The following is a 23,419-nucleotide window of genomic DNA, read 5'->3' on the forward strand; positions in this document are numbered from 1 at the left end:
TCGTTAGCTTCAGGTGGCATTCACGAAGTGGGTAGAGCCAGAACATCTCCTAACTCGGGAGTTTCGGGGCCTTTCGGGCACACAGACGGCCTGACCTGGTCGTGGGCGTATATTAAGCTTTCCCAGCGCTTAACTTTCCGATTTTCAGCTTACGCTTGGCTGCAGCTGCCCAGAATCCGCGCAGAAGCAAGGGTTCCGCCGACAAACGTGAACGTAGAGAACGTAGAAGCCTTTTAACGCTAACAGGCAGTTTCTCTGCATGGTTGTTATGCATTATTAATCTAGGTATTGCGTATTTAGTTTAGGAAACACGAATGCTCATGATAAATGAGGTAAAATGAATTGTCAGCGGGACCCCTGCTACTCCCTCGACCCGCCACTCCTCCCGGCTCAGGCAAGTCCAGCCCACCAGGAGGTGCGTCCCTCCGCGTTTGAGTTGCTTCGGCACCCGTAGTTGTGAACTTTGACAGCGGCCGGTCCCCGGAAGTTGGACGCATGCGCCATTTCTCTGCATGGTGTGTGTTCTTATTTTAGCTGCTGCTGCAGGAGCTGTGGCGGCTTTCCTAATCCTGCGAATATGGGTAGTGCTTCGTTCCAGGGACTTTACGCCCCGGGAGTCTCTCAGTATCTTGGTGGTAGCTGGGTCCGGTAAGTATCGAGGAAGCGACTGTCGGACTTGGGTTGGTCACTACAAACCCCAGAGTGCACCGCGACCTTCTTCCCTGGTACCCTTAGCACTTCTTGGAGTGTTGCATGCAGAGATTTGTAGTTTCTCTGCCTTGCCGGAACTGGTCAGTCTAGCCTGGGTAAGGGCTAGTTTGCTGACGCGGCCCAGAGGTCTTTTTATGACAAGTAATTTACACTTGTCTGTAATTAAGACTCTCTGTAGCGCATATTTTGCAAACAAATAATTAGTGAACAGAGAGAACGTAGAAGCCTTTTGATGCTAACATGCAGTTTCCCCGTATGGCTGTTGTGCATTATTAATCTAGGTATTGCGTATTTAGTTTAGGAAACACGAATGCTACATGACAAATGAGGCAAAATGAATTGTCACATTTATAAATATACAAAGTCCAAGAGGATAAAAACAATGATCTACGGACTATAGAGCAATACACACCGGGTGGCAAAGTGTGAGCAACCCACTGACCTGTCAGGTAATACAATCTAAATACACCAATTGTGTAGGTGCTTACAATTTTAAGTAGACATATATGACAGGGACAGACACACACACACACACACAATGTAAACATTTGGGGATGGCAGGAGATTGCATCCAGATAGAACATGTATAGTATGAGCAAATGTACTAAGTTTATGTTCGAGTATAATACATTACTTTATTCACTTAATCTGTTTTGAGCTGTTAGAGAAGCCAAACACTAAACTAACCTCTGGAAATAACAAAACTGACTAACATTGCTTGCTACGGAGTGCTGACTCCGTGCTAAGTCCTGTGAGAGATGCAAAGATACAGCAGTGAATGAAATAGAGAATACAAAAAAAAAAAAAAAAAAAAAAAACCTAACAAAATAAATCAAAATGAGTATTTGCCACAATGAGGTAAATGCTATAATCTTGTAATGATTGTGTAAGAAGGACAAATTGCTATGGCAGTCTTCAGGAAGGGCACTACTTTATCAGGTCTTAAAAAACAGGCAGCTTCCTGGAAGAAATAATGCTAAACCAAGACTTGAAAGATGACCAAGAATTAGTCAGATGAGGGAGAGCCAGGGTTTTGAGGGGTGGGACGATGTGAAAAGAAGATAATAGCACTTTGAATGGCCGGAGTTGAGAGGACACTGTCGTGTAGAGTTCAATATGGGGAGGTAAACTGAGTCCAGATTATAAAGGGTATTTAAAATCTTGCTTTTTTTCTTTTCTATACAGAGTCTCACACTGTTGCCCAGGCTGGAGGGCAGTGGCACAGTCTCAGCTCACTGCAACTCCACCTCCCAGGTTCAAGCCATTCTGCCTCAGCCTCCCGAATAGCTGGGATTACAGGTGCACCACCACACTCAGCTAATTTTTGTATTTTTAGTAGAGACAGTGTTTCACCATGTTGGCCAGGCTGGTCTTGAACTCCCGACCTCAAGTAATCCTCTTGCCTCAGCCTCCCAAAGTGCTGGGATTACAGGTGTGAACCACCACCCCGGCCTAAAATCCTGCTTTATAAAGCAATTGCTGCTACTCCACTGTTCCATGTCGTCTAGGGGTTAAGACCACAGGACTCTAGGTTGTCATAACACCACACATGAATCACATCTCTGCCACTTACTACTTTGGTGATCTTAGGCAATTAGTTAACCTCACTGAACCTTCTGTTTCTACATGGCTTGAGAGAGGACAGGAGAGATTAAATATGATCATATTTAAAGTGTTTAGGCTGGGCGTGGTGGTTCACACCTGTAATCTCAGCAATTGGAGAGGCTGAAACAGGTGGATTGCTTGAGCTCAGGAGTTGGAGACCAGCCTGGGCAACATTGTGAAATCCTATCTCAACACTAAAATAAATAAATTAGCTGGATGTGGTGGCATGCACCTATAGTCCTAGCTATTTGGGGGGCTGAGCTAGGAGGATCAGTTGAGCCTGGGAGATGGAGGTTGCAGTGAGCTGAGACTGCGCCACTGCATTCCAGCCTGGTTGACAGGGTGAGACCCTGTCTCACAATGAAATAAAATAAAATGATATAATCAAAAGCTTAAATTAAAAAATCAGTGTTTATTAAAGTGCTTGACATATAGTGTCAACCTAAAATAATTGAAGGGCTCAATATCCAGTTAGAAGAGTTTATTGAAGCACAAAGCGTGAGAGTGGCTGTCTGGGGAGCAAACCTATATCAAAGAATGGTGATCAGTGCTCCCCATGTGGGGAAGAATGAAGATAGTTTAGATAGACCAGAACAGAGATGCTGAACAAAATTACAACATTTTCCGTAGAAAGCTAACATACAGATATAAGATTTGGTTGGCTACTGTAAGGGCCAAGGAGAAACTTCTCTTTTGCCCTCTGAAGTTTCACTGAAAATCACTGACGAGGCAGAAATAATAGGAGAAAAGACACATACGTTTATGAAGCATATATGAAAGCGTTCTGAATGAAGACCCAAAGATACGAGGGAAATGGTCTGCTTTTATGCTTAGGTTCAACAAAGTATGGACAGCCATGTAGAATTATGACTGGACAAAAGGGTCTAATTTAATGCTAATAGACAGTAGGGAAGCCCAGCAAGGCCTATCTAGATTTTTCTTGGTCTCTCTGAGTATGCATTCTTTCCTTCTGGATATGGGGTAGGACCCTCTCTGGAATGGGGGTCTTATGACCTACCATCAAACAAGGTAGGTCAGATAATTTATTTTTTTAAATTTAATTAATTTTTAAAATAGAGATGGTGTCTTGCTATGTGTACCAGACTGGTCTTGAATTTCTGGCCTCAAGCAATCCTCCTGCCTTCCAAGGTGCTGGGATTAAAGGTGTAGGCACCTCACCCAGCTCGGATAATTACTTTATCGCCAGTTTTTACACAGAAAGTTGGAGTAAAATTAGAGCAGTATTTTTAGGTTTTATGACTAGTTTTGGGGAGAAGGAGTTCTTGGTTTCTGTGACCCGCTCTGGGGAGAGAGATTCTAGTTTCTATGGCAAGCCTCAGGGGAGTATGGGACTGAGAGACAGAGGACAGGAGAAGACCAGAGAAAAAATTTTACTTCTGAGGCCTTCATTTTGGGATATTATTTTCTAAGTCCCAACACTACTATTGATTACACATTAAGGGATTTGTTTAACATTCTGGTATAAGGAGGTAACAATCACAAAGGCCTCTATCTCCAATGTCATTTAATCTAGGTTTGAATAAAGACTAGGGAGTCTGGTTAATGTATAACATCTCAACACAAAGGTCAGGAAGCAGCAGTCATAAACTAAAGAGAAAAAGCCATGTTACATGAGTCAGTTTCCAGGGCTTAGCTTTTCCCCTTAGCATAATAAATTTGGAAGATCTTGACATTTTCTTTTCTTTTTACGTAAGCAGTTAATAAATGGTTACTATATTAGTCTTGGTGGCAAAAGGAGCTTTTGAAGTTTTGTTTTGGTTTTTGTTTTTAAGACAGAGTCTTGTTATATACCCAGGCTTGCCTGTAAATCCTGGAATCAAGTGATTCTGAGACAGACTCCCGAGTAGCTGGGACCACAGGCACGTGCCACCGCACCTGGCTTATCTTTCTCAGTGGAGAGTCACCCACTTCCATCTGAGCGTTCACAAAGATTATTCAGCCTGCATTGTCAAAAGAATGTCTTGACAAAGACTGAAATAGAGAAACAAATAGGAGCCTTTTGAATATTTCTGATAACAGATAAAGATGGCCTGACTGGAGTGATAAGTGTGGGGCTGGAGAGAAGCAATCGCATTCGGATGAGATTGGAAGATTTTAGGGGTTAAATCCACAACTGTGGATTGAAACTAGAGGATGTGGGAGGGAAGGACTGAAGGGTGATTTCCAGGTTTCTGACTTGAACAAGATGTTAGGACCAATGACTTGATAGTGTTACATTTGGTGGACTAGAAACCAAAATTAAGGGTGATAATTCATCTGGCAAATGGTGCCTTCATTCAAATTATTGAGGGTAGGAAGGTATCAAGGGCCTGAAAGAACCATGCCAGTTAAAGAAAGACTTGTAATCAGATAAGCAGTTTAATAGTTCATGCCCAAAATTTTGGAGGAGGAAGAAGACATTTTCAATATTTACCTTGAAGATGAAGCAACATTTACTCTTTAGATATTGTAAAATATTATTAGGAGGCCAGGCACAGTGGCTCACGCTTGTAATCCCAGCAATTTGGGAGGCTGAAGCAGGTGAATCACCTGAGGTCAGGAGTTCAAGACCAGCCTGGCCAACATGGCAAAACCCCATCTCTACTAAGAAATACAAAAAAATTAGGTGGGCGTGGTGACAGATGCCTGTAATCCCAGCTACTCAGGAGGCTGAGGCAGGAGAATCACTTGAACCCAGGAGGTGGAGGTTGCAGTGAGCTGAGATCGCGCCACTGCACTCCAGCCTGGGCAACAGAGCAAGACTCTGTCCCAAAAAAAAAAAAAAAAAAAAAAAAATTATTAGTAGACCACTTCTGTTCAGAGAACAATTGCCAAAACTACTTTTCTTTGAAACACAATACAGCCTTCTTAGGCAAATGTTAGATTTAATATCAAACTTTCATTCAATCTTTCCTTCAATAGGACGGCCTGCTCTTTCTAGGAATAGGAGGTACAGCAGTAACAAAACAAATAAATCCCTGCCCTCATAGTACGGTGCTTGCCTTCTAGTGAGGCGTGGATAGAGGGAGATAAAAAGCAAAACAAATAAATAGACTACACAGTAAGTTATGCAGTGATAAACACTGTGATTTGGGGAAGGGGGCATTGCTTTTATTTATTTATTTTTTTTCTTGAGACGGAGTCTCATTCTGTCGCCCAGGCTGGAGTGCAGTGGCGCAATCTCCGCTCACTGCAAGCTCCGTCTCCCGGGTTCACACCATTCTCCTGCCTCGCCTCCCGAGAAGTTGGGACTACAGGTACCCGCCACCACGCCCGGGTAATTTTTTTGCATTTTTAGTAGAGACGGGGTTTCACCGTGTTAGCCAGGATGGTCTCGATCTCCTAACCTCGTGATCCGCACGTCTCAGCCTCCCAAAGTGCTGGGATTACAGGCATGAGCCACCGTGCCTGGCCGGGCATTGCTTTTTATGAAGATTGTCAGGGAAAGCCTCCTTGGGGAAATGACAGCCAACAGCAAGGAGGCTAGAGTGATTAGAGTAGACTTAGTAAGCAGGGAGGAACAGGAGATGAGCTCCAAGAGGGAACATAGTTGAGGTCAGAGTATAAGAAGCCTTTTATTCCACATGAGACATGAAGCTACTGGAGGATTTTGAGGAGAAGTAAATAATTTGATCAACTCGAATAGGGTCACACTGGATGTTACGTTGCGATAGACTGAAGGGGAAGAGGGTCAGGGAGCAGATCAGTAAGCTGTGTTCATAATCCATGTGAGAGGTGATAGTGGCCTGGAGCAGGGGGGTAACAAAAGAAATGGTGAGAAGTGATTGGATGCTGGATATATTTTAAGGTAGAACTTAGAGGATCTTATTCTCAAAAAAATGTATCTTAATAAAAGAGTAAAATGGAAGACAAAGTCCATCATTTTAATGACTTTATTCAGTAACAAGGTTAAATTTTCAGTGAATATACTGTCAACCTAAATAACAGAGAGATTCTCCAAAGATAGGAAATATATTCAAGAGTAAGCATTGTAGTGTGGAATACCATGCTGAATAAACTATGGGCACAAAGAGGCAAGGGAAGACAGCGATTTTTAAAGCTAAAATGGAGAGCGTTATATAAGTTGTTTTGAAACAATTATCCTTGCTTACAGGGATCAATAATAAGGGTGGCATCAGTCCAAGGTTAGGCAGGCAGTGGCTGGGCAGATGTCCTTGCAGGAGTATTTTTTTGCATAAGGTTGCAATGGCCTTTGTACAAGGTTGTGGTTTTGGTATAGTCTTTTGTGGTAGTTCTTGTGTTCAGGCGATTGAGCATTAAGAACCCTTCCTTCATGGCCTTTCCCAGCTCCATTTTTGTCACAGTGACTCTATTTTTATCCTGACAACTTTCACAGCATTCAATGAGGGTTTCCTTAAAAAAGAAAAAAAAAAAGAGGAAAAAAAAGAGTATTAAAGCAGGTATAATGAAGTTTTAATTGTAGTGGAAGATGCTGTGGATATTAGGTTTTATCCTTAATTATTACAGCTGTGAAAACAAGTACCTACTTGGAGTACCACCACTTTTTTTTTTTCTTTTTTGAGACAGAGTCTCGCTCTGTTGCCCAGGCTGGAGTGCAGTCTCAAGCAATTCTCCTGCCTCAGCCTCCGGAGTAGCTGAGATTACAGGCATGAGCCACCATGTCCGGCCTGACTTTTTTGTTTTTTTCGAGGCTAAAACCAAAAATACTAAAAAGAGTATATACCAGATGTGTAAACTATATGCCCCAGTCAAGAAGATGGGTGACAGGTTATAAAGCTAACATATGATTTTAATTCCTGAAATTCACGCTAAATCTATGCCAAATTTGTTTCTATATATAATTCCTCCTGGAATCTAGAATGAAATCCTTTCCTTTCTACTATTAAAAAAAAATGTGGGCCCGACGTGGTGGCTCATGTCTGTAATCCCAGCACTTTGGGAGGCCGGGTGGGTGGATCACCTGAGGTCAGGAGTTCAAGACCAGTCTGACCAACATGGTGAAACCCTGTCTCTACTAAAAATGCAAAAATTAGCCGGGTGTGGTGGTGCATGCCTGTAATTGCAGCTACTCGGGAGGCTGAGGCAGGCTGAGGCAGGAGAATCGCCTGAACCTGGGAAGTGGAGGTTGCAGTGAGCCAAGATTGCACCATTGTATTCCGGCCCGGGCAACAAGCGTGAAACTCCATCTGGGGGTGGGGTGGTGGTGGAGGGAATTTGTGTTGGGGGAAACTCATGTTTAATTTATCTTTGTTTGTGTTCTTGTATCACTATATACTCTTTCTTACAACAATAAGGGAGGTGGGGTGGGGGAAGCCTTCTAGGTATGGGGAGCAGCATGACCAGAGGCAAGGAGTGAGTAACAAATAAGATGAATGCAGAGAATGTTAAAGACATCAACCTGACTGAGGCACAGAGCTTGTGAGATGAGACTGAAATAGGTATGATAGGGCTCCTTGATAAGGAGTTTGACTGTTTTGCTTAAATAGTTTATAGATAGGTAGGTATTCTATTGTTGTTTTCATGAAGGAAATCTCAATGAACATAGTTGATTTTTAAATTTATGCTTTTGTAATTAATGTATTAAAATTTTGAAGATTATATGACTTCAGAAACTGAACATTACTCATTTGGTGAAGCTGATAAATATTTGAGGACCTGCAGTGTGCTGAGACCTCTGATAGGAGCTGGGGTTACAGTGGTGGACAAAAAATGTTTCTTAGGAAGGCCCAAGCCCTGCTAGTCTGTGCTCATGCCCCCTTCACCTTATTTCTCTACATAGAACTTTCAGTGACTGGCTTCCCTTTTCCCATCCTGCTTTCGTGACCTTATTTCACCCGTACCCTTCTTCACAGTATTCCTACCACACTTTGAACACATGTTTCAGATCTTGTCATCTCATGCCCTAACAATCCCCATCTCCACCCAGTGGCCTCCCTACTCCTATCTCTCCATTATCTTCACCTTTCAAGTCATCTCAGCCTTTTTCAGGGATCTTCCTTATTCTTTTTTTTTTTTTGAGATGGAGTCTTGCTCTGTTACCCAGGCTGGAGTGCAGTGGCATGATCTCGGCTCACTGCAAGCTCTGCCTCCCGGGTTCATGCCATTCTCCTGCCTCGGCCTCCTGAGTAGCTGGGACTACAGGCGCCCGCCATCACAGGGATCTTCGTTATTCTTAAGGCATTGATTTTTCATAACCATTTGCTTACCCTCCACGTTTTAGTTTTTCTTGCTGTCTTGGATCTTCTTTGTCTTCATATATGTGTCTTGCCCCTTTCTCACCAGTCTTCTTGATAGCAAGAGCTATGTCTTATACTGTTTTGTGCCTTCCTTAGTACCTACTGCTAGTGCTTTTGATGTAAAAGTTGTATTTATACAAGTGCATAGATTTATTGTTTTCAAATGTTCTTGTGTCTTCTGAGAAATATACAATTACAGTGCCCCCCCACCTGAAACGATGACATTGGTATAACATGGTCAAATGGATATGTCCATTGTGGGTTTATTAATCTTAGGACTTCTGATATTTTTTCCAGGTGGGCATACCACCGAGATCCTGAGGCTGCTTGGGAGCTTGTCCAATGCCTACTCACCTAGACATTATGTCATTGCTGACACTGATGAAATGAGTGCCAATAAAATAAATTCTTTTGAACTAGATCGAGCTGATAGAGACCCTAGTAACATGGTAAGTGACAATTTCTATTTCTAAGAAAATTACAAGTTGTACATTGAGTTTAATCATCTTTAGAAATAATCTCACCACTCCTATTCAACATAGTATTGGAATTTCTGGCCAGGGCAATCAGGAAAGAGAAAGAAATGAAGTGTATTCAGGTAGGGAGAGAGGAAGTAAAATTATCCTCGTTTGCAGATGACATGATCTTATATCTAGAAAATCCCATTGTCTCAGCCCAAAAGCTTCTTAAGCTGATAGGCAACTTTAGCCAAGTCTCAGGATACAAAATCAATGTGCAAAATCACTAGCAGCATTCCTATACACCAACAACAGGCAAGCTGAGAACCAAATCATGAATGAACTCCCATTCACAGTCACTGCAAAAAGAATAAAATACCTAGGAATACAGCTAACAAGGGAAGTGAAGGACCTCTTCAAGGAGAACTACAAAAAACTGCTCAGTGAAATCAGAGAGGACACAAACAAATGGAAATACATTCCATGCTTATGGTTAGGAACAATCAATGTCATGAAAATGGCTATACTGCCCGAAGTAATTTATAGATTCAATGCTATTCCCATTAAACCACCATTTACATTCTTAACAGAATTATAAGAAACTATTTAAAAAATCATGTGGAACCAAAAAGGAGTCCGAATAGCCAAGAGAGTCCTAAGCAAAAAGAACAAAGCTGGAGGCATCATGCTACCTGACTTCAAACTATACTACAAGGCTGCAGTAACCAAAACACCATGATACTTGTACAAAAACAGACACAGGCCAATGGAATAGAGTAGAGAACTCAGAAATAAGACCACATGCTTACAACCATCTGATCTACAAACCTGACAAAAACGAGCAATGGGGAAAGGATTTTCTGTTTTGCAAGGAGTTGAACTGGCTAGCCATATGCAGAAAATTGAAACTGGATTCCTTCCCTACACTTTATACAAAAATTAGGGTAGATTAAAGACATAAGTGTAAAATCCAAAATTATAAAAAACCCTAGAAGAAAATCTAAGCAGTAGTATTCAGGACATAGGCATGGGCAAAGATTTTATGACGAAAATGCCAAAAGCAATTGCAGCAAAAGTACACAGCAAAAGAAACTCATCAGAGTGAACAGACAACCTACAGGATTGGAGAAAATTTTTGCAATATGTCCATCTGACAAAGGTCTAATATACAGAGTCTACAAGGAACTTAAACAAATTTACAAGAAAAAAGCAGTCTCCTTAAGAAGTGGGCAAAGGACATGAACAAACCCTTCTCAAAAGAAGACATTCATGCAGCTGACAAACATATGAAAGAAAGCTCAACATCACTGATCATTAGAGAAATGCAAATCAAAACGACAATGAGATACCATCTCACACCACTCAGAATGGTGATTATTAAAAAGTCCAGAAACAAGAGGTGTTGGTGAGGTTGTGGAGAAAAAGGAATGCTTTTACACTATTGGTGACAATCTACATTAGTTCAACCGTTGTGGAAGATAGTATGGCGATTCCTCAGAAATCTAGAGGCAGAAATACCACTTGACCTAGCAATCCCATTACTGGGTTTTTACTCAAATGAATATAAATCATTCTATTTTAAAGATACATGCACACATATGTTCACTGCAGCACTGTTCACAATAGCAAAGACATGGAATCAACCCAAATGCCCTCAATGATAGAATGGATAAAGAAAATGTGGTGCATATACACTATGGAATACTATGCAGCAATAAAGAGGAACAAGATCATGTCCTCTGCAGGGACATGGATGGAGCCGGAAGCCGTTATCCTCAGCAAACTAACGTGGGAACAGAAAACTAAATACTACACATTTTCACTTATAAGTAGGAGCTGAACTATGAGAATACATGGATACATATCGGGGAACAACACACACTGGGGCCTGTTGAAGGGAGGGGTTGGGGGAGGTAGAGCATCAGGAAGAATAGCTAATGGATGCTGGGCTTAATACCTAGGTGATGGATTAATTTGTGCAGCAAACCACCATGGCACACATTTACCTATGTAACAAACCTGCACATCCTGCACACATACCCTGGAACTTAAAAGTTGAAGAGAAAAAAATTGTTGCTTAATTTTCTGCATATTTTTTATTCTTTTAAATAGAGAAAGTGGTTTTTCATTGAATTCCAATAGTGAAAATTATTTTATTTATACTTACATACATGAAGCATCCAGTTCATGTGCTTATTGGCTCTTCATTAAAACTCTCTATCAGTGTGTTACATTTACGGATAATTTGATTTGTCTATGACTGCTGTTTCTTCTCCAAATCATGTTTGTGTCTGCCCTTGAAATTATTAATACTTCTTTCCCCTGGTTGCTCACTTCATTTTAGCATTTTAGTCAGTGTTTAGAGATTTTTTAAAAAATGAAACGGTTTCTTTATTAAGGAAGGAAACTAGAGCTGTTCCTTGTGTAGAGTCAGTGCCTTTATCCATCCCTCTCTCTGGGAATGGCCCAGCTGCAGGGCTGCTTTGGATAGTTCAGGGGTGGACAGCTGGCCTCACTCAGACCAATTGAAGTCTTTCTCTGAGCTTTTTGGGCTTGGAGACCTAGAGAATGGAATCAGTCTGTCTTCAAGCAAGCTCTGTAAATGATAAAGCTTGAAAGCTGCTGACAGTCATGTTTTCACTTAGAAGATAAAGGTAGTCTATAGATAGAAGAATGAAGATAATGAACAGGAAGAGAGGAGAAGCCAGTGTCTGGTGCTGCATTCAGTGGCTCAAGAGGCCCTGCTATAGCTGTGTTGGTCCTGGGTTGGTGGTTCTTTTCTTGGGAAGTCAGGATCCACTCCTAGAACCCTACCCCACTCCCTTTGTTCCCACCTTTGCGACACACACACACACACACACACACACACTCTTACGCCTGTTTGAGTTAACTTTTGGTCACTTGTAAACATTATCCCCAACTAATATACTACTAAAATATATTCTCAAAAAATCCATGTCAAACAAGATCAGGATATAAATCTGCTTGCTATCATTCAGCTATAGCAAAATGTTTGGTACTTTTTTCCTCTGTGGAAAATAAGCCAAAATGATTTTGTTTTTGTTTTAGGAATCAATACTGTATTCGTTTCTTAGGGTTGCTGTAACAAAATACCATAAACTGGGTGGCTTAAAACAATAGAAATGTATTTTCTCATAGTTCTGAAGGGTAGAAGTCTGAAATCAAGGTGTCATGGAGCCGTACTCCCTCTGGAGGTTCTGAAGAAGAATCCTCCTTGCTTCCTGCTGGCTTCTAGTGGTCGCCAGCAATGCTTGGCCTTCCTTAGCTTGCAGCTACGTCACTCTAATCTCGGCTTCCACCATCCTATGACCTTTTCTGTATCTCTGTCTTCACATGCCTTTTTTATGAGGATACCGGTTGGATTTAAGGCCCACTCTAATTCAGAAGGACCTCATTTTAACTTGATCATATCTGCAGTGATCTTATTTCTAAATAAGGTCACATTCATAGATTCCAGGTGGACATGAATTTTAGGGGGACAGTAGTTCACTGAATGTAAATATTTATATTGAACTATTTTAGGAAAGTCTCTTTTTTTTTTTTTTTTTTTTGAGATGGAGTCTAGCTCTTTTACCCAGCCTGGAGTGCATCATCACATTCTTGGCTCACTGCAACCTCCGCCTCCCAGGTTCAAGTGATTCTCCTGCCTCACCCTCTGAAGAGTAGCTGGGACTACAGGCATGTGCCACCACACCTGGCTAATTTTTGTATTTTAGTAGAGTTGGGGTTTCACCATGTTGGCCAACCTGGTCTGGAAATCCTGATCTCAAGTGATCTGCCTGCCTCGGCCTCCCAACTGCTGAGATTCTAGGCGCGAGCCACTGCACCTAGCCAGGAAAGTCTCTTTGACATACAATGCAAAACAACAACCTTGCCCTTTTAGAAATTGTGAAAGTCTAGAAATAGCAGGTGATTTTTTTGTGAGTGTAAAAGGAGAAAATAGAGAATATTGAGTATATTAGTAAGTGTTCCTTTCATTATTGTGAGACAGATAATAGTATTCTCATTTTACAAATGAGAAAAATCGAGGCTCAAAGGTGTAAATAACCAGAGTCCTGCCAAATATGTGTCACATACCTAGATGTTTCCTCCAAAGCCTTTGCTTCTCCTACATAACGACCCTGCTGCTTTTGTGTATTATTTTCCAATTCGAAAGACTTAGTATGAGAAGAATACCCTGGAAATTCTCATCTAAGGCATCAGAGATTAAAAATGTGATTTAGTCTCTTATGTTAGGGTGTAGTTGAGAAATGGTAGAGAATTTGGAGAAAATGATGATGATTTTTCATATAATGTGAAAAGTCTAGTTTACCAGTGGTATAGAGCACTTAAAAATGTTCAAAGAGCAAAATAATCACAAAATTGTTACTGTGTTTTTCACCATAAGGAGCCAGGTATCTTTGGTTTGACCCAACTGCTAGTGTGCAAGTTGCTTCTGAAGTTGCATCTAATTTGGAGGCTCTATTTTTAATTTAGCATATGTATTAAATATTTCCCTCTTGGTCTGTCACCATATGTATTGTTTATTTACTGAATGATTTCATGGTTTAGTGAAACATTTGGAAGATTGTTATATACTGTGCATCACAACACTTAGAACCAAGTAAGTTGGGTTTGCTTCACATTGATAAGAAGCCAAATATTTTGGATTTTTATTTTTATTTATTTGTGTGTGGTTTTTTTTTTTTTTGAAACAGAATCTTGCTTTGTCTCCCAGGGTGGAGTGCAGTGGCATGATCTCGGCTCACTGCAGCCTCTGCCTTCCGGATTCAAGCAATTCTCCTGCCTCAGCCTCCTGAGTAGCTGGGGGTACAGGCACCTGCCATTGTGCCTGGCTAATTTTTTTTTTTTTTTTTTTTTTTTTTTTTAGTAGAGACGGGATTTCACCATGTTGGCCAGGATGGTCTCGATCTCCTGACCTCATGATCTGCCCGCCTCAACCTCCCAAAGTGCTGTGATTACAGGCATGAGCCACCATGCCAAGCCAGATTTTGGATTTTTATAGTGCCATTATTTTGTATTTTCAAAGTGCGATGTAGGACTGAGCATCTCTGATCGACTTCCTTTTACTCACACTTTCCTACTGGGGCAGTGCAGCCACTGTTAGAGAGAAAATTCTGCTCCATTCCTAAAAGAGCCTCTATTCATGAATCTGAAGCTGGGAAGAGCTCTGCAGAGATGCAAATGAGCTGCTGACAGAGATAGCATGAACATTTCTGCTGGCCGCCACTGGGTACCACATTGTGTGTGTGTGTGTGTGTGTGTGTGTGTGTGTGTGTGTGTCTGTCTGTCTGTCTGTCTGTGTGCATGTGTGTGTGTGTGTAGGAGGGTGTTGACAGGACGTGGTGAGGGACAGCAAGACAAAGAGGCAGAGGTAGACACCTTCCTGCCAAGCCTTACCAAGGTAGCAGGGGTTCCCTACTGGTCTTTTTCTACACTTCAGCTCAGCCATCTTTTGTACCTTGCATGGAGCTCACCAGACTAGGAAAAAGTGGGGTCTTGCTGAAGAAATCGATAGTGATCAATACATTTGCTGGAAGAGCCCATATTAGCCAAGTATATTTAACAATCTAGACCTGCAGTGTCCAGTATAGTAGCCACCAGCCATATGTGGCTACGTATATTTCAATTTAAATTAGGTAAAACTAAGTAAAATTTACAATTTGGTCCCTGGGTTGCACTAGCCTCATTTCTAATGTTCAATAGCCACATGTGGCTAGTGGCTACCATTATGGATCATATAGAATAGAAAATTTTTATCATTGCAGAAAGTTCTATCAGATGACACTGATCTAGACTTTCCTTTATAATAAACTGAAAATGAAATATGATTAGATATTGTGAAGATAATTAACAAGTTCAAAACAAAAATCCCCTCCCAAAAGTTAATACAGAAACAAAATAACTTTTTAGCTCCTGGGTGACCACAAGAAACTTAAAAAGGGGAAGAAAAAAAGAAAATAACTTTTTAAATTTCATATTATCATTGAAAATCTAGGAGATATTCCAAATAAACAAGAATAATCTGTTTGGGTTTTTGTTTGTTTTGTTTTGTTTTGAGACAGAATCTTGCCCTGTCTCCCAGGCTAGAGTGCAATGGTGTGATCTCAGCTCACTGCAACCTCTGTTGCCCGGGTTCAAATGATTCTCCTGCCTCAGCCCCCCTAGTAGCTTGGATCACAGGCGCCCGCCACCATGCCCAGTTAATTTTTGTATTTTTAGTAGAGGCGGGGTTTCACCATGTTGGCCAGGCTGGTCTCGAACTCCTGACCTTGTGATCTGCCCCCGCCCCCCCCAGCCTTTCAAAGTGCTAGGATTACAGGCGTGAGCCAGTGCGCCCGGCCAAGAATAATCTGTTTTATAAAGGAAGCAGTCTTAAAACAAGAAAGATTCCTTGGAAATTAAAACAAAATGCTTATCAAAATTAAAAGTTCTGAGTCAGTAATTATAGGGCTAAATATAGACTAAAACCTTATTCGTGAATTGAAAGTCAGGCTAAAGGAATTCTCCAGGCAATAAGGCAAATATGAGGGAAAAGAATCATGAAATGTCAGGAATGAGAGGAAAGAAAATTTTAAAAACTCTAGAATAGATTTTCATTAGCTTTCTCCTAGCTCAAGTATCACTTTTTAACTAAATCTCAACATATCATCAACAGTTATATAGTCTTAACTCACCACTGTTTCTTGTATACCATGTCTTCTTCTGATTTCATTTTGTTTTCTATTTGGCTTAAGTGTTTCCTTCAGTTTTTGTTTTGTTTTGTTGAGAAAGGTTATATATTTCCAGAATCTTTTCAGCTCTGAAGGTATCTTTTTTTTTTTTTTTTAGACTGAATCTCACTCTGTTGTCCAGGCTGGAGTGCAGTGGCGCTATCTCGGCTCACCACAACCTCCACTTCCTGGGTTCAAGTGATTCTCCTGACTCAGCCTCCCGAGTGGTCGGTATTACAGGCGTGTGCCATGACGCCCAGCTAATTTTTTTGGTATTATTAGTAGAGATGGGGTTTTGCCGTGTTGGCCAGGCTGGTCTCAAACTCCTGACCTCAAGTGATCCTTCTGCCTCAGTCTCCCAGAATGCTGGGATTACAGGCGTGAGCCACTACGCCCAGCTATATCGTCTCTGAAAAAAAATCTTCTTTTTTTATAAGACAGAGTCTCACTCTGTTGCCAGGCTGGAGTGCAGTGGTGCGATCTTGGCTCACAGCAACCTCCGACTCCCTGGTTCAACCGATTCTTCTGCCTCAGCCTCCCAAGTAGCTGGGATTACAGGCATGTGCCACCACGCCCAGCTAAGTTTTGTATTTTTAGTAGAGAAGGGGTTTCACCATGTTGGTCAGGATGGTCTCGATCTCCTGACCTCATGATCCGCCCACCTCGGCCCCCCAAAGTGCTGGGATTGCAGGGGTGACCCCACACCGTGCCCGGCCTGAAAATACCTTTGTTGTGACAATATCCCTATAGTCGTTTGGCTTGATGTACAATACTAATTGTAATGCCACAACTTTTTCCTCTCAGAGTGTGTAAATACTCTTCCATTCTCTTCCAGCAGTCAGAGTTCCAGAAAAGATGTTTGATCCTAGTTTGATTCTCTTTCCTTAGAATTCTGAAATTTAATCAGGCCATGTCTACATGTCTGTTTTCTTATTAATTCTTTCTCGAATTCAGTGGACTTTAATGATCTTTCTTCAATTTAGGACGATTTTCTTCTCTTTTTTCTACTTGTCTATTCTGTAAACTAATCCTTTTTCATATTATATATAGGTCATATGTATATATCTACACACACACACACACACACAGATGGTCATCTAAGGAGAAATGACCATCTGTGTGTGTGTGCGTGTGTGCATGTATTTTCAAGACCTTGCACGGATGCCAAACTCCACAGATGCTCAAGTCCCTTTTATAAGATGATGTAGTATTTGCACATTGCTCATCCTCCCATTTACCTCAAATACCTCCAGATTATTTATAATACCTAATACAGTGTAAATACTGTGTAAATAGTTGTTATACTGTATTATTTAGGAAATAATGACAAGGGGAAAAAAGCCTGTACATGTCCAGTACAGATACAGTTATCCATTTTTTTCCCAAATATTTTCTATCCATGGTTGATTGAATCCACGGATGCAGAACCTGTAGATCCGGAGGACTAACTGTGTGTGCGTGTGCATATATATATTTATAGGATGGTTACATGGACAATATATTTCCATATCCATAAACAGACTTGTGTGTGTGTGTATGTGTGTGTGTGTATATATATTTATATTTATATTTGTTTATTTATATATACAAAAAACTGTATTCATTTTCTTCCTGCTTATTCATTCACCGTTTTATATGAAGAGAAGTATTACGATTTTTTTTTTTTTTTTTGAGACAGAGTCTCGCTCTGTTGCCCAGGCTGGAGTGCAGTGGCCTGATCTTGGCTCACCACAACCTCCACATCCTGGGTTCAAGCAATTCTCCAGCCTCAGCCTCCCGAGTAGCTGGGACTACAGGCATGTGCCACCATGCTCAACTAATTTTTGTATTTTTAGTAGAGACAGGGTTTCACTATGTTCGCCAGGCTGGTCCGCCCGCCTCGGCCTCCCAAAGTGCTGGGATTACAGGCGTGAGCCACCACGCCCAGCCAGAAGTTTTAGATTTTAATGTTTATATTTTCCTTTAGGAATCCAAATGTATATTTTCCCTTAGGACTTAAACGTCATAGAGTTATACTCAAGTGTTATTTTCTAGAAGTTCTAAAATTTTTCTTTTCTTTTTTCTAGACAAAGTCTCACTCTGTCACCCAGGCTGGAGTGTGGTGGCATGATCACAGCTCACTGCAGCCTTGATTTTCCCAACTGAGGCAATCCTCCCACCTCAGCCTTCCAAGTCGCTGGGACTATGGGAGTGCACCACCACACCTAGCTAATTTTTGTATTTTTTGTAGAGACAGAATTTCTCCATGTTGCCCAGGCTGGTCTCGAACTCCTGGACTCAAGCAGTCTGCTCACCTTGGCCTCCCAAAGTGCTAGGATTATAAACATGAGCCACTGTGCCTGGCACATTTTGCTTTTCACATTTGTCTTTAATTCATCTGGAATTGATTTTTTCTGTATAATGTTTGAAAGAGATCTAATTTCCATATGGCAAAACGGGCCCAGCCCACCACCGTTTATTCAACAGTCCATTTCTGCCGTGCCACCACTGATATGTCAAGTTTTTGTGTATGTATAGATCTGTATCTTAGCTCTCTATTTTTTTTTTTCTGCTTCTATTATACAGTTATTCAGCCTAGCTGTCTATTCTATTAACTGGTTTGTCTGTCCCTCACCCAGTACCAAACTCCCTTAGCTTTATCCTTCAGAAGTGTTTTCATTTTCCTTTCTTTGTTACATAGGTTTTTAAATTAGCTTTGACAAGTTCACAAAAGAACCTTGTTGGTATTTTTATTTGCATTAGATTGAATATATCAGTTTGGGGAGAACTTATATCTATATGATGATGTCTTCCTATCCAGAAACTTCATCTCTCTCTCTTCAATGTTTAGATCTCCTTAATGCTTTTCAGTAACATTTCTAATTGTCTTTGTAAGAGTCTTGCGTATCTTTGGTGTGTTTGTTTCTGAGTATCTTGTATTGTTTTTTTACTTTTGGAAGTAATATATCTTTTAGTGACATTTTCTGTGTTGGTGGTATGTAGAGATATATTTGATTTTTGTATAGTAATCTCATAAGAACTGCTTGCTACATTCTGATTAAAGCTGATGATTTGTTATGACTCTTTGTTATCTGTGAAGATAGTCTCATCATCTACAAATAGTGGTAGTTCTAATTCTTTCTAATCCTTACACCTTTTATTTTTCTCATTTTATTTTGTTAGAACTTCCAGAACAGTAACAAATAGAGAATAATGTAGTGGACATCCTTGTATTCTTTCTGATTTTAAAAATGTGCCAAGAGTTTTACCTTAAATCATACTTGCTTGTTGATTTTTATCAAACGTATTTTCTGCATGTGAGATAATATGGTTGTTCCGATTGTATTTGTTTACATGGCCAAGTACGTGGTGTGAACTATTCTTGAATTCCTGGAGTAAACTCGGTTTGTTTATGGTGTGTTATATTTTAATACATTGCTAGATTTGGTTTGCAAGCATATTGTTTTGGATGTTTAAATATATGTTCATGAGTGAGATTGCCCTGTACTTTTCCTTTCTCATGCTTTTCTTTGGTATTGGTATCAGGGTTACAGTACTCTTATCAAGTGAGCTGTGGAGTATAGACAACTTTTTATTCTCAGGAGGAATTTGTGTAAGCATGGAATTGATTATTTTTAAGTTTTACAGAACTCGTCTAAGACAAAACCACCTGGGCCTGATGTGTTCTTTCTGTAATGGTTATAGGACTCTTCAGGCTTTGTGTTTCTTTTTAAATGCGTGTTGTGAAGACATTTTTCTAGGAATGTGTCCATTTTATGTAAATTTGCAAATGTATTGACATAAATATTTTCATAATTGTATTAGTCATTCTTGCATTGCTATAAAGAAATACCCAAGACAGGATAATTTAAAAAGAAAAGAGATTTAATTGGCTCACAGTTCTGCAGGCTATACAAGAAGCATAGCAGCTTTTGCCTCTGGGGAGGCCTCAGGAAGCTTACAGTCATGGCAGAAGGCAAAAGGAGAGCCAGCACTTCACAGGGGCAGAGCAGGAGGAAGGGGTGGAGGGAAGTGCTACGCACTTTTAAACAAACAGATCCCGTGACAACTCACTCACTATACTGTACCAAGAGGATCATGACCAGCCATTCGTGAGAACTCTACCCCCATGATCCCGGCACCTCGCAACAGGCCCCTCCTTCAATGCTGAGGATTACAATTGGACATGAGATTTGGTAGGGATGCAGATCTAAACCCTATCGATAATATTCTCTTGTTATTTTTGTCATTCGCGCTGTGGCTGTAGTTTGTGCCCTTTTCCATTCCTAATTTTGCTTGTGTGAAGCCAGACATTTGTCAATTTTAATTTTCATTTTTTTGTTGTTCGAGACAAGGTCTCGCTCTGTCACCCAGGCTGGAGTGCCATGGTGCAGGCACAGCTCACTGCAGCCTTGACTTCCGGAGCTCCAGTGATCTTCCCACCTCAGCCTCCCAAGTAGCTGGGACCACAGGCACATGCCCCATGCCTGGTTAACTTTTGTATTTTTGGAAGAGATAGGGTTTCACCATATTGCCCAGGCTGGAATTTCAATATTCTTTTCTATGTTTAGCTTTTTGATTTCTCTGTTGTATCTTGTTTTCTATTTAATTTCTCCTTCTATTTGTATAACGTTATTGCTTCTGATTTTATGTTTATACTGTTGTTCTCTTTCCAATGTTTTAGGTTGTATCTTTATCTCATTAATTTTCAGCGCTTATTCAAATACAAGTATGACTATAAATTGGTCATTAGGTAACATCTTACAGCGTCTCAAAATTTTGATATGTAACATTTTTATTATTGTTAATTTCTGGTACCACAACATTCTCATTATGAATTTTTCTTTGACCTTTTAATTATTTCAAATTTTTAAAAACTCTAAATATAATTTTTTAAACTGATTTATTATTTTGTTCTGGTGTAGTCAGAAAATTGGCCTGTAAAGGACCCAGTTTTTTTTAATTATTGAGATTTTTTTCATGGCCTTGAAACTTAATGTTCTTGCACGTGGTCAGTTGTTACATGTGTCAGTGAAAAAAATGTGTATTCTCTAATGGTCTGTTACATAATGACAATTCAATGAAGCTCTTTAATTGTATTGTTCAAATCTACTGTGATCTTGACAACACTTTTGTATGTTTGACTTAGCTGTTACTAAAAGAGATATGATGAAATTTCCCTCTGTGATGGTAGATTTAGTTTCTTCTTGTAGTTGTGTCAATTTTGTTTTGTGTATCTTGAGACTATTTTATTACATGCATTTAAGTTTAAAATTGTTACAGGCTACTGGCCTATTGAACTTTTTGTTATTACAGTATTTAATGACTTATTTTATCCTTAAAATGCTTTTTCTTAAAGTATATATTTTTTCTGATGTCAATGTATCTAACTTAACTTTTTGTTCTTATACTTGGTACCTTTATGTGCTTTTGTTTTATTTATTTATTTGAGACAGAGTCTTGCTCTGTCACCCAGGCTGGATGGAGTACAGTGGCACTATCTCGGCTCACTGCAAGCTCTGCCTCCCAGGTTCGCACCATTCTCCTGCCTCAGCCTCCGGAGTAACTGGGACTACAAGCACCCGCCACCATGCCTGGCTAATTTTTTTTGTATTTTTAGTAGAGACAGGGTTTCACCGTGTTAGCCAGGATGGTCTCGATCTCCTGACCTCGTGATCTGCCTGCCTCGGTCTCCCAGAGTGCTGGGATTACAGGCGTGAGCCACCATGTCCAGCCTATGTGCTTTTATTTTTTGGATGTGTTGTCTGTAACTAACATGTAGCTGGACTTTTTGTGAAACTCTAATCTGACATTGTGGGCAGAGAATGTGTTCTTGTAAAAGAAGTTCCTTGGTATTTGTTAAGACTTACTTTGTAGCCTAGTATGTTTGAGTTTGAGTACATTTTGTGTGCTTAAAAAGAAATTATATTCCATATTGTTTGTTGCAGAGTTCTGTGTATGTCCATAATGTTTACTGCATTGTTCAAGTCATCTTCTGTATCTTTATAAATTGTTTTGACTTCTTGATCTATTCAGTAGGAGAGAGGCATGGGCTGGGTGCTGTGGCTCATACCTGTAATCCCAACACAGTGGGAGGCCAAGGCAGGAGGATTGCTTGAACCCAGAAGTTCTAGGTTACAGTGAGCTATGATCATGCCACTGCACTCAAGCCTGGGTGACAGAGTGAGACTCCATCTCTAAAAACAAACAAACAAAAACAAAAATCCCAAAAATCAGAAAGAGACAGGTATGTAAAAATTGTGATTGTGAATTGGTCTTTTTTCTTTGTATTTTTCAGCTTTCTGTACATATTTTTGCATTCTAGTTCAAATTTGATTCTACGTAGTGAATTATTTTTAATCATTATGAAGTGACCCATTTTATCCCTAATAATGCTTTTTTTTTAAAAAAATCTATTTTATCTAACATTAACGTAGAAATACCAGCTTCCTTTTGGTTAGTGTTTGCATGGTATATATTTTCCCACCTCTTTATTTTCACTTTTTTGTGTGTTATTGCATTTTTTATGTGTCTTTTATAAATGACATATAGTAGAATTTTAAAAATTCAAAACTGAGAATTCTCTTCTAACTAGCATGTTTGGTACATATACATAATGCATTAGATTTCTTTCTCCTATTTTATTTTGTCCTTTTTACTTAGACCTTTTTCTTTGAATCTTTTTGTTTTTCCTCCTTGGGCTGCCTTCTGTTTGTATTAATGAAGATGTCTTTATTCCCCCCTTTTCCTTTCATTTGGAAATGGAAATTATTCTATTCTCTTAGACATTATTCTTTTTTTTTTTTTTTTGAGATGCAGTCTTGCTCTGGTGCCCAAGCGGGAGTGCAGTGGTGCAATCTTGGCTCTGTACAACCTGTGTCTCCCGGGTTCAACTGATTCTCCTGCTTCAGCCTCTGAGTAGCTGAGATTACAGGCACGTGCCACCACACCTGAGTCATTTTTGTATATTTAGTAGAGACAGGGTCTCATCATGTTGCCCAGGCTGGTCTCGAACTCCTGACCTCAAATGATCCACCTGCTTTGGCCTCCCAAAGTGCTGGGATTACAGGTGTGAGCCACTGCGCCTGGCTCCTTACACATTATTCTTAAATTGTTAACGTGGGTAACTAAAGGAAAAAAATATAATATCTCCATCCTCCTCCTGAAAAACAAAGCTTTTATTTTTATTTTTTTCTCATTCTTGCTGTCATCTTAAGGCTTTTAGAATGTTTTCACTGTGAGCACTCCTTCTCCTCTTACATATTATTGTGTAGTATTTTGGTTCTAATTTGTTTTTATAACACCTAAATTAGTTATCATTATTATTGCTTTATACGATTGTGCTTATTCAGATGTGTATTTATATAGCATTTTCTTTCTTACCCTTGCTTCTTGTATCTTACTTGTTTTTTTGGATTCGACTTCTTTCTTTCAGAACTGTGTATTTCATTAGTTCCTTCATGGAAGTTCTGTAAGTGATGAGTTTTCGTGTTTTTGTTTGTTTACCTGAAAGTATGTCTTGGTTTTGTCCTTCCTTTGATTAGAATCCTAGTTCTCCTTCATGACCAAGTTTAGCATTCGCAAACTTATTTAATAAATATTTGTTGAATACCTACTAAGTGTTAGGAATACAGTAGTGAATAAAACAGAAAAATCTCTGCCCTTATGGAACCTACATTCTAGTGGCAGGATAATAAACCAGATAATTAGGTAA

General features: G+C 40.0%; 1 protein-coding gene across 5 annotated transcripts in view; it reads left to right on the forward strand.

The window, feature by feature from the left end:
• The first annotated feature begins 489 nt into the window (after nucleotides 1–489).
• ALG14 (ALG14 UDP-N-acetylglucosaminyltransferase subunit) overlaps nucleotides 490–23,419 on the forward strand; it is a 92,876-nt gene continuing 69,946 nt past the window's right edge. For all 5 annotated transcript variants that reach the window (XM_077952723.1, XM_001103820.5, XM_028831375.2 and 2 more), the window contains exons 1-2: nucleotides 490–648; nucleotides 8,832–8,983. In XM_077952723.1, the coding sequence (XP_077808849.1) occupies nucleotides 513–648; nucleotides 8,832–8,983 (288 nt within the window). In that variant the 5' untranslated portion in view covers nucleotides 490–512. The remainder of the gene's footprint in view (nucleotides 649–8,831; nucleotides 8,984–23,419) is intronic.

The sequence above is a fragment of the Macaca mulatta genome, chromosome 1, assembly GCF_049350105.2.
Source record: "Macaca mulatta isolate MMU2019108-1 chromosome 1, T2T-MMU8v2.0, whole genome shotgun sequence".
In the NCBI taxonomy this organism is placed as follows: Eukaryota; Metazoa; Chordata; class Mammalia; order Primates; family Cercopithecidae; genus Macaca; species Macaca mulatta.